Genomic DNA, 12,023 nt, shown 5'->3' with positions numbered 1-12,023 from the left:
AAGGATATCCATACAGTTTTCTAGAGTGGCTGATCAAGTCACTTGAATTTCCACCAACAGTGTAGGAGGGTTGAATTTCCTCTGCCTTGGTTGAATTTCTACCAACAGTGTAGGAGGGTTCCTCTTTCTCTACATCCTCACCAACATTTGTCATTCCCTGTCTTGTTAATTTAAGCCATTCTAACTGGTGTAAGGAGGTATCACATTGTGGTTTTGATTTGTATTTCCCTGATGACAGGTGATGTGGAGAATTTTTTCACGTGTCTGTTGGCCATTTATATGTCTACTTTGGAGAAGTGTCTATTCATGTCTTTTGCCCATTTCTTGACTGGTTTATTTGTTTTTTGGGTGTTGAGTTTGATAAGTTCCTTATAGATCTTGGATACCAGCCCTTTATCTGATATGTCATTTGCAAATATCTTCTCCCATTCCATAGGTTGCCTTTTAGTTTTATTGACTGTTTCCTTTGCTGTGCAGAAGCTTTTTATCTTGATGAAGTCCCAATAGTTCATTTTTTGTTTTTGTTTCCCTTTCCTTTGGAGATGTGTCTAGTAAGAAGTTGCTGTGGCTGGTTGAAAAGGTTGCTGCCTATGTGTTCCTCTGATATTTTGATGGATTCCTGTCTCACATTGAGGTCTTTCATCCATTTTGAGTCTATCTTTGTGTATGGTATAAGACAATGGTCCAGTTTCATTCTTCTGCATGTGGTTGTCCAATTTTCCAAGCACCATTTATTGAAGAGATTGACTTATTGCCATTGATATTCTCTCCTGATTTGTTGAAGATTAGTTGACCGGACAGTTGAGAGTGCGTTTCTGGGTTCTCTATTCTGTTCCATTGATCTGTGTGTCTATTTTTGCACCAGTACCATGCTGTTTTGATGATCACAGCTTTGTAATATAGCTTGAAATCAGGTATTGTGATGTCCTCAGCTTTGGTTTTCTTTTTCAACATTCCTCTGGCTATTCAGCATCTTTTCTTGTTCCATACAAATTTTAGGAATGTTTGTTCCAGCTCTGTGAAAAATGTTGATGGTATTTTGATAGGGATTGCATTGAATGTGCAGATTGTTCTGGACAGCATAGACATTTTAACAATGTTTCTTCTTCCAATCCATGAGCATGGAATGGTTTCCCATCTCTGTGTCTTCCTCAATTTCTTTCATAAGTGTTTTGTAGTTCTTAGAGTACAGATCCTATACCTCTTTGGTTAGGTTTATTCCTAGGTATCTTATGGGTTTTGGTGCAATTGTAAATGGGATTGACTCCTTAAATTCTCTTTCTTCATTTACATTGTTAGTATATAGAAATGCAACTGATTTCTGTGCATTGATTTTGTACCCTGCCACATTGCTGAATTGTTGTATGAGTTCTAGCAATTTTGGGGTGGAGTGTTTTGGATTTTTCACATAAAGTATCACGTCATCTGTGAAGAGTGAGAATTTGACTTCTGCCTTGCAAATTTGAATGGTTTTTATTTCTTTTTGTTATCTGATCACTGAGGCTAGCACTTGTAGTACCATGCTGAATAACAGTGGTGAGAGTGGGCATCTCTGGCGTGTTCCTGACCTAAAGGGAACAGATCAAATCTTCCGTTTGGTGTCATACATAAAATGTCCTCACCAACCCAGCTATATGCAAATAATCACCCATGTTTTCTTCTAGAATCTTGCTTTTGTTGGTCACATTTAATTTTTTAACATAGAAAAATTTTATTTTGGTATTTGAAGCAAAATAGGGACCTAACTGTATTTATTTTAATGATTAACAACTTGTTAAAAACCGCTTATTAAGTAATACATCCTACTCATCACATGTACTATATGTTCAATTTGCCTGTATCTAATATCTCTCACATACACATATCTGGAAATATATCTAAGTATTAAATGTATGTACAAATATACATATACTTCCTATTTTATGCAAATGATCTATCTCTTCTGGCAATCACCATCATTTTAATGAATTATTTTACTTTAAAAATACCTTCTGATCTGTTAACAAAACTGACCCAACATATCACTCTTATTTTTCCTTTTTTTTTTTTTTTTTTTCTTGCCTAAGCCATTTAAAAATGATTTCTTCAGGTACCTGGGTGGTTCAGTTGGTTGGGCATTCAACTCTTGATTTCAGCTCAGATCATGATCTCAGGGTTGTGAGATTGAGCCCCAAGTCTGACTCTAAGTTCAGCAGAGAGTCTGTTTAATATTCTCTCTCTCTCCCTCTGCTCTCCCCTAGCTCGTGCATGCTTTCTTGCTCTCTCTCTCTCTCTCTCTAAAACTCTCTCTTAAAAAAATTATTTTCTTCTCTTTCTGTCTTTTTGTTTTTATTTAAATTCCAGTTCATTAACATACAGTGTAATATTAGTTTCAGGTGTACAATTTAGTGATTCAACACTTAACACACTCAGTGCTCATTACAGCAAGTGCCCTCCTTAAATCTTCACTTATTTACCCCATTCCCTCACCTAACTCCCCTCTGGTAACCATCAGTTTGTTCCCCACAGTTAAGAATTTTTCTCATTGTTTTCCTTGTTCTTTTTTCCCCCCGATGATCATTTGTTGTGTTTCTTAAATTCCACATATGAGTGAAATCACATGGTATTTGTCTTTCTCTGATTGATTTATTTTGGTTAGCATTATATTCTCTAGCTTCATCCATGTCAATGCAAATGGATGAGTAATATTATGGCTGAGTAATATTCCTTATATATATATATATATACACCACATCTTCTTTACCCATTCATCAGTTGGTGGACATTTGGGCTCTTTCTATAATATGGCTATTGTAGATAATACTGCTTTAAACATTGGGGTGCATGTATCCCTTCACATCAGCATTTTTGTATCTTTTGGGTAAATTCTTAATAGTGCAATTGCTGCATCATAAAGTGGTTGTATTTTTAACTTTTTGAGGAACCTCCATACTGTTAAAAATGAATTTTCTTAGTTTAGGTTTTAATTTTAGTGTTTTTTGTTTTTGTTTTTATCCACAAAAACAAAAATTTTATCCACAAAAAAAAAAATTTTGTTTGTTAGGTCCTGTCTTTTAAATAGACATCATATTCTATTATCAAGCATTCTTGAAATAGGTATCTAGTCTTTTTCATGGAAATGCCTAGCAGTTAGGGTTGAGAAGTCAAAATGCCCTTGGGACCAGCATAGCAACAAGCATGGTCAACATTAGTGGTGACGCTGTGTGCTGAGAACTCCACAGTTAGGCAGAGCAAGGAGCAGGAAGTGAGGCAATGTGAGTGCTCCACTGTGAATTCATGGCCACACCTCAGTTTATTTCTGGTAAGCGCATGTGACAACTATTCACATACATTACTATCTTTATACTATCCAGGATATGCCAAATAAAGTAACAAGTCCAAAGGCGGTCTGTTTTAGAAAATTAATTAGAAGAGAGGGTAAAATCCAGTCTTGCTTATCCACAAAATATAAACTTGGAGCTTCTTCTGAGACTTGGTATAGTTTAGGAAGAAACAAGCTAGTGTTTGGGATATTTTGATCAGTTGACTTGCTCTAACCACTTTTTTAATGAGTTCTCCTCAGCATAGTGCAGCAGTGAAATGTGGAGGGTCAGGGTGGGGGAGTTTTCCTCGCTATTTGCTATTAGAGCATCCTATGAAAACGTCCCTAAGCGGAAATGGTGTAAAGTGAAGAAGCAATTATTAATTTATATGGAGAAATTTTTGAGCATTCCCAGCCCACTCCTCCCAAAATAAACTTTCCTGAGCTTTTCTCATACCTTAGGGTACATCGTGCTAATGGAAGCATAAGATCAACTGTATCCCAGGATACAGTTCAAGCCTGCTGTGGCTCTGCGGGGTGTCGCGCAGGGCGGATCCATAGTAGGAGCTGGGCGGGGCCAGTCTGGCTGCTCAGGGGCGCGCACTGTCCCCGCAACAGCTGGGGCAATGAAAACACCCAATGCTAGTTTCCAAAAGCAGGGGATTCTTGTGTAACTAATTTTTCTTTATTCTTCATCGAATTCCACCAATAAAAGCCAGGAATGAGCAGTGAATGGTCACATTGTTGCTTAATTCTATTAGACATAGCCTGAAAAACCTCCCTGGACATCCCTAAGAAGTCTTTTTGCTTACTCGAGAGCAGAGCAGGACCTATTTAATACGGTTTGGCACTGATCTCCAGAAGGTGGTCTTTGCTCTTCTGGCTTTCAAGTTGGAGAGAAGGAAGAAAAGTTGATTCCTTGTGCATTTTGCTCTAAACTTTAACCCTCGGGCGATTAAAGCCTCTTTTTCCAAAGCGAGTCTCTGGTTAATAAGGCTCTTTTTATAAGCACTCTGAAACACACTTTCAAAACAAAAGTTAGAAAGCTGTATGATCCATTCTCAAGAAAGATCTGTTTCTGTTCAGAACCCGCCCTGACCTTTTTGTTGAAGAAGAACAAAATAATGGAGTAACAAAAACACACGTGGCTGCCAAAGGAAGAGAAAAAAAAAGTTCCTGTAAGGCACTGAAACAATAAATCTCCTCTCTGCTGAACTCCCAAAGGGAGTGTGTGTATTTCCTCCCGTTCTTTATCAGAGCCCCCGAAATAAGTGGGAATGGGCAGTGGCTGCTCACACTCCGCGCACCTTTTCCATTTGCTAATAAGGCCCCGCCAGGCTGGAAGGGAGTTGTCCCTGTCTCACTCTGGAGAAAAGCGCCACTAAGACGATCCACAAGGCGATCCTTGAGCACCATGAAACTCATTCAAGTGACCATCCTTTGTCTTCTTCTGCCCAGTCTCTGTAGCAGTAACAACACCACAGGTACCGTTTTCTCTTATTCCTCTGACAGGGTGGGTCAGAAATTACTGGGAGGGGACTCAGCCTCAGTTTACCTTCAGGGACCTTCCCCTGAAACTTGGATGCAGCAATTCCTTTGCTGTGTCGGGTGCGTGGGTATTGATTGACCTAGAGTGCGTGGAGAAGGCTCCACGGAGAGGATGTTTGTTTGCACGGGAAGGAAATGCTTGCTGGTGCAGTGGCCTTGCTGTGTATTTATTTGATGGCACCATAAGGGTACTGAGAATGCATGACAGCATTTTTGAAGAATAAAAATCTGGGGGTAAAATGCTGGTTACAAATGTACTGTTTCTCAAAAATGTTCCTCTCAGGCGTTAAGCCTAGAAATAACAAGATTGTCAAGTATGGGTGAAAGGCTGTAATCAGAAATACTGCATTGCAGATGTTGGCCTATATTTGTCCCAACTATCTTTTGGTTCTGATAAATGGAGAGGCTGGATCAAGCTGCCTGGGGAAGTGAATATTAATATCTCGAGGGGGCAGGACGGGTTAAGAGGAGAGTCATTTGATTAAAGTTAATAACATTTGCTCCGGAAATAAGTGCGTACCTACACATATGCACACAACATTTTGCACAACATTTCAGAAATTTGTAGATGGACTAAAATTTCAGAAATTTGGTAATAAAGGATATATATGAACCACTATAAGCTCTGACTATATTAATGACCAGTTGCAAGAAATTATTACATATGGCTGTAGCCCTTTCTGAGAGATTCTTTGTAAGCAATTAAATTTGATGAATATTTATTAGGATCCTAGTACTTACCAGTGCAAAGAATACATAAATGATTAAGATTACCAACGATGTCCTTACCAATGATTGTCCTTACCAACAGTGGTAAATGTACTGTTGGGAGAAAACAAATATGTAATTCTAATACAAGACAGATTTGTCAAGTGTGAAAACCAAAGTACCAACTATCATAAAAGAACACAGTTGGGAAATATTGATTCTGGGGGGCCCTGGAAAACAATCAGTTCAATTTCATTTTGCATGTGCTCTTTTCAAAAGTTTGCTTCCTACAAAAATTCCAATTTAGAATAATAGTGTAGGAAAAATTAGACATAGTCTTTCAACAATCTTTGTCATTAATTTCCCAAAATACATATACAAATTTAGGATACATTCCCAAACATTTCAAAATCATACATGATTGCTTATCATACATCTTGGCTTTTCCAGAGTTAATTTGCCACAGGTCTAAAGACCAGAAATTCTAACTTAGAAGAGTTACCAAGCATCTGATTTTTTAAAATAAAGAGTATGAAGGGCCACAGAAATCAGTGCACAAGCGTGTAAATAACTCTTCAGTATGCAAGGGAAATCCTGATGCCATGAAAAACTCTGTTCACAAACAGATGTCAAGTCAATATAAATTTGAAAATCTGGGTTAGGCTGCTTACCACTGCAGCTCTTCTACCTCACTGGTAATGAGCCCAGCCTGTTAATAGTGTCTTCTTTCTACGGAACAGTTGGCCCAAGTAGGATAATTTCTCTTTTGAGCAGAGATAATAATTATATCATGACTATTTCCTTAACCTCTGCCAACAACCCTATTTGTTAACTTAAAGAACGTGTCTGCAAAAACTCTCTATTTGTCTTAGAAAAGGAAGTTCTAGCACAAGAGCATAAACTGATCATCTGAGTGGTGCTTGGAAAGAGCTGGAAGAGATTTTCCATCCAGGTGTATGACTTTGTCACACCTGGCTCTGCCGGTTTTATGTTTCCCTTCCCAGACAGGGCACAGGAAATGAAGCATTTCCTAAGCTGATTTATTAAGTTCTTTCCCTAACCCCCTATACCGGAAACACATTGATTTTAAAACTTTGTACCTTGCCCAAACTCAGAATGCTTACCATATTTCCTCAGCAGGGTTGATTATTAGGGGTGAGGAGGGAAGCAATTCCTTGGCCTTAAATTCACAAGCTGCCAAGAATATCCATGCTTCTTTGCATAGCAATTTATTCTTAAATAATGAGATTTTAGAGAAATTGACTACTTTTCTTCTTCCTTCTGGCATTTTTGTCAGTCTCAGATTTAAATACATACAATGTAGTCTTTTGTGCTCTTTATGAAAATCAAGTGAATCTTTTTACACACCAGCCAGTGACCTTCTATTACTTGGTTGGTGGTATAATATTTTACCATCTCCAATTTGGAAAGCTCTTCTGTTGAAATATGCAGGGAAGTTTCCTGAAAAAGAATTGTCATTCTTTCTCAAGGTTTTCTGAATTCTATTTAAAACTGAACAGCCCCTCCTCCTGTGGCTTTTAAACCCCTCTGGCTTATAAGCCTAGATGGAAGAGCCTTTGACTGTCAGGACCAAGAGAAGTTAAATGAAGAGGGATTCCAAGAGAAAGGAGGCCCAGGAAACAATGTACTCTCCCAGCACCATTTGCTTTGTGAACTTTACACTAATTTAGGAAAGATTAAAATGTATTAGGCATTTGCGAACAGGAACAAACATCATTTTATTGATATCTGAAGAATCATTGCTTGGAGAAATTCATTTGTTAGGGATTGAACATCAGTTTCATGGGAAAAAAATGGATCGTAAAGATTGTGAGACAGACATTATGCTAAATGCTATAGATTTATAGAGATCAGTAAGACTCGGCCATGACCCTTGAAATGGGGGAGAGAGGAGGAGTCAAGTAATTATAAATTTGATTATATTATAAGTCTTAAGTGGTATATAAAGAATGGTCCAGAGCTTAGTTTTCAGTGTGGGATATCAGTAAAGGCTTCATATAAAAGTTGAAATTGTGATAAACTTTGAAATTTGAAAAACAGATTTTAAATCGATGAATTTTCTTGAGTAGGAACATGAAAACCTGAGGATATTCTAAAGTACACATGTAAGAAGGTCAAAGATTGGACATAGGTTAAGTTTTGGAAAATAAGGTTGGAAATAGAACCTCAAGATATATGCTGACTATCAGGATGAGAGCTATTGACTAGTTAATAGTCAATAGTTAAAATTGAATAGTTATTTAGTTTAGAGCCTCTAAATACCTTTGAATGTGAGAGTTACATGATCGGGAATATAAATTGGGATGATTAATCTGTCAACAGAATATAAATTAGACTATCGTAGTCAAGAGAGACAAAAGATAAAGAAAATAGAGCAAATGTTATTCTAAGTTTGAAAGCCTATCGATAAAATAAAAAGAAGGATCTGGGGAAGCACTAAAGGAAGTAGATAGTTGGTGATTTGACATATTCTTGACCAACAATGAGGGAGAAAGTGACTGTGATGTACAGAAAGGATTATCTGAATACTAGGAGTAGGGAAATGGTTTGGGAAGAGAGGGAGGGAAAGAGAGATAGAGACAGTTTAAGGAGAAAATTCATGTATTTGACTTTGGACATGCTGAGTTTGAAATCCTAATAAGATATTTAAATAGAGATGTACAGGGTAAATTAAAATCCATGGGTAGTTGGAATGCCCCTGTAGCTGGATGAGGGGGTGAGTGTTCTTTACTCTTGAATCCCAGGAGTTCTTAGCCCTGCTTTTTGTAGAATTAATAACATAGAAAGGCAATTTATTTCTCACTTAGATACTCATATTTCTAACTCTCTTGTTTTTCCTCTATCAGACTACAAGCACCTTGAAAGTAGGGACCATATATATTACCATATGTAGTTTGTCCAATAATAGTTCTTTTTTTAAAAGATTTTATTTATTTATTTGACAGAGAGAGAGAACATAAGCAGGGGGAGAGGCAAGCAGTGGAGAAAAGGGAAGCAGGCTCACTGCTGAACAGAGACCCGGATGTTGGACTTGATCCCAGGACCCTGGGACAATGACCTGAGCCAAAGGCAGATGTTTAACCAACTGAGCCACCCAGGCACCCCTGTGCAGTAACAGTTTTAAACATATAATAAGGGCATAGCTGAATGAACACTTAGATGATGATACAACTGCTTTCATTTTCTTTCATTTTTAATTTCTTCCAATGACAGTCACTTACCAGTTTACTACCTTGTCCTTGTGAAAAGATTATGGACACATATTACACATAGCATAGAACACGGATACAAGTTGTGGATCACTTTGATCTCTGGCTATGAAAATGGGCACCAAATACAAAGAAAGGGGCTTCTTATCAAAGGTAAGCCAATTCCCAAAGTCTAGCCAGAGGAGAAGGTGATAGGTATAGATGGACAATCTAGTACCAGGTGACAGTAATCGACAAAAAATCTGGAAATGGAAACTGCTCTATGATTTTTTGGGGGAAGAATATCTAAAAAGAACTCTTTTTAGGCTCTACCTTTCCTTTTGGGGTATAAAATAATTTACATAATATCTTCTTATAGTTAGAAATATTCAAGGAGAAAATTTATGCTCAACTAACTTCTTAAAAATACAAAATGGCTTTTTTAAAAAACGAAGTTCACAAAAAAGGAAGTTTAAGAAAGTTAAATAAATACCACACATCCTTAACTGATGTGTTATTTTAGATCGCATATGAGTTGCTCTAGAGCAGATCATTTTACTTATTACTTCTGTTTAGCTTCATCACTATCAGAAAATCTTACCTAAAATAAGTGATCTGTTGTGGGAAGAATGAACCAATATGCAAACAAATCCAATGGGAAAGTGTTTAGTCCCCAAACCATTCGTTTAACATTAATTTTTTTCCACAACTCATTTTTTTTAATAGTCTCTGCTTAAAAGTAGATGTAATTTCATTCTAGAATTCCTGTTTTCAAAAGACTCATAACAGTTGTCACCAGTAAGTTCTCTGGCGATTTTATCTTGCTAATTTTAATTATTCAGGTAACTCAGGGAAAAAAATGATGCACATTTGAGGGTTTCAGAAAGCTTTTATTTTACTGGATCATTGCCCGTCCTCTCGTTTTCATTGATAAAAGTACATTTCAAGCTCTTAACTTTAACAAATTTTAACAATTTTAACTTGTGAATAATTATCTAATTCAAGTAACTTCTATGCCTTTTTTTTTTTGTCATCTCTTTCCAACTTCCTCTTCATCTTTGAGAACAATTCGAGATGCACATTTCTAAACACTGAATGTCAAAGCAGGAATGTACTCTAAGGGACTTTCAATTCCTGTTAGTAAGTGCCTCCTTTCCTGTTACTGAATTCCTGTGGGTCATTATAGCTCTATCAGGATAGGATAATAATGCCTGTTGGGTGTTAAAAGAAACTTTTTCAGTTAGCAAACAAGACCCTCTTTGTGCTGTTGCAGACACATCAGCATCCATGTGAAAAACATTAGTGATGTTAATTACATCTAGAAAGGCCACTATATGGGTCCCAAATTTGGGAAAACCATAAGAAAAATCATTTTTAAAAAAGAAAAGAAAAATCGTTTTCTCAACTTAAATAGAAGTTTTGTGTCTTGTAGAAATATTAACAGAGATAATCGTAACTAGTCTCTAAATAGAAGCAGCCCTTGTATAAGTATCAGATACCTGTTGTGTCTTTCCCTATACCCTCTCTGGCTGTGCTTACTCCAGCCATTGCTATGGCAACCTGCTATGCACATGTGTAACCTCATGTGAACTTGTATCTTTTGCTTTCCTGTCTGCTGTTATTCTGACAACAAGGCATGTGTCACTTGCAGAGCCCCTGTTGACAGTGATGTATGTTTGAACTGGAAGAGCAGGAGCAGTAGTCATTTATGAGACCAGTCATGCCAAGAGAGGGGATGGAGCCAGTGAGTGAATGCTTTCCTCCTCTATTCCTGATCCATTTCACCGCTTTATTTCTCTAAGCTTTTCCTTGACTTCACTCTCATTTATAGACTGTCTGCCCACAAACCTTTGTCTCAGGGTCTGCTTTCTGGGGAAATCCAGACTTTATTATTTTTCTTAATGAGAACCTTTTGGTTTGAATAACAATATATACCAAGATATAGATCATCACCATTTCTCTGATACTCCAATTAATTTTTTTTTAGATTTTATTTATTTATTTGACAGACAGAGATCACAAGTAGGCAGAGAGGCAGGCAGAGAGAGAGAGGGAAGCAGGCTCCTTGGCAAGCAGAGAGCCCTATGCGGTGCTCGATCCCAGGACCCTGAGATCATGACCTGAGCTGAAGACAGAGGCTTTAACCCACTAAGCCACCCAGGCACCCCTCTGATACTCCAATTATTATTCACTACCTTTCTTCATCTTCATTTAAAAAAACAAACAAATGAAAAGTTTTATCAACCTTTTGTTGAATACATTCAATCATGTTCTAAGCAGACCCTGTTCTAAGGCAATCATTTGCCTATTTGTATAGAGTCAGTAATGAATTAAATTGTGAGGTTGATAACCAAAAATGTTGGAGTCATTGATTTTATTCTTGGTGTGCTGCCCATCTGAAATATGAACTGCTTTTGACATCTGTCTACTCAGTCATGTTCTGGCTTGAACCCAAATTAGCTGGGTCAAAACCCAGACTCATTTGAATCGGGTCCAAGTGAACCCAGGTGAGTACCGTCACAACATCTACTGACATCTACCATTTATCGTGTCTGGCCCTTCATGTAGATTCCTTCCATCACAGCATTTAAGGCCGACTTTATGATTCCCATTTTAACGATTAGGAAACGAGGCTATAAAATTATACTAGAACAATGTGGCTTAAAATCAAACCAGAGGATGTTGTTCTTCGAAATCTTCCTTATAGCTTGCTGCCTTCCAGTGTGGTGAAACTGTAGCAAGTTGAGTTTTTCGAATAGAAGAGAGGAAGGAGAGAAACTTGGCACTTGAGTAATTCAGAAGCCACTGCTGCCTCTCCTTACATCTTCCACACCTTTAAACCACAAACTAAGTGCCACAAATGAGTTTCTGCCTAATGTTAATGATCCTTTTCAGACGTTTGATTCAATTAACTAGTAGAAGATGCATTGAAAGGAGTTGTAGGTATTTGCCTACCTACCCCTTGTTAAGTTAGTTGAAAAAAAATATATAATTTTTTTTGTAATATAAATGTGAGTGCAGCTGATATGGGACTTGGAGGAGAAGAAAACAAGCAGAGGAAATAACTATTAGTGAATTAATCACTTAGTGTCACATTTATAATTCTTTTGGAGCCAGAATGTCTGGGTTCAAATTCCAGCTCTCCCATTTTACTATCTTTGTGAATGTGGGCAAGTTACTTCACCTTCAGTTTTCTCAGCTGTAAAGTGGGATGAGTACAGTGCCTACCTTGTAGGAGATTTAGGGAGATCACGTGA

The 12,023-nt window shown here is 37.5% G+C and overlaps 2 protein-coding genes across 3 annotated transcripts in view; one reads left to right on the top strand and one right to left on the bottom strand.

The window, feature by feature from the left end:
• The window catches only part of LOC125094113 (ADP/ATP translocase 2-like), a 422,319-nt gene that overhangs the window by 42,070 nt on the left and 368,226 nt on the right, over positions 1-12,023 (bottom strand). The gene's annotated exons all lie outside the window — the stretch shown is intronic.
• Positions 4,541-12,023, top strand: part of EMCN (endomucin) — a 105,159-nt gene continuing 97,676 nt past the window's right edge. The window contains exon 1 of one of the 2 annotated variants that reach the window (XM_047718080.1): positions 4,541-4,785. In XM_047718080.1, the coding sequence (XP_047574036.1) occupies positions 4,716-4,785 (70 nt within the window). In that variant the 5' untranslated portion in view covers positions 4,541-4,715. The remainder of the gene's footprint in view (positions 4,786-12,023) is intronic. The other variant, XM_047718081.1, reaches the window with a different exon arrangement.

Source organism: Lutra lutra, chromosome 2 (genome assembly GCF_902655055.1).
Source record: "Lutra lutra chromosome 2, mLutLut1.2, whole genome shotgun sequence".
NCBI lineage: Eukaryota > Metazoa > Chordata > Mammalia > Carnivora > Mustelidae > Lutra > Lutra lutra.
This window is presented reverse-complemented; position numbering and strand designations above follow the sequence as displayed.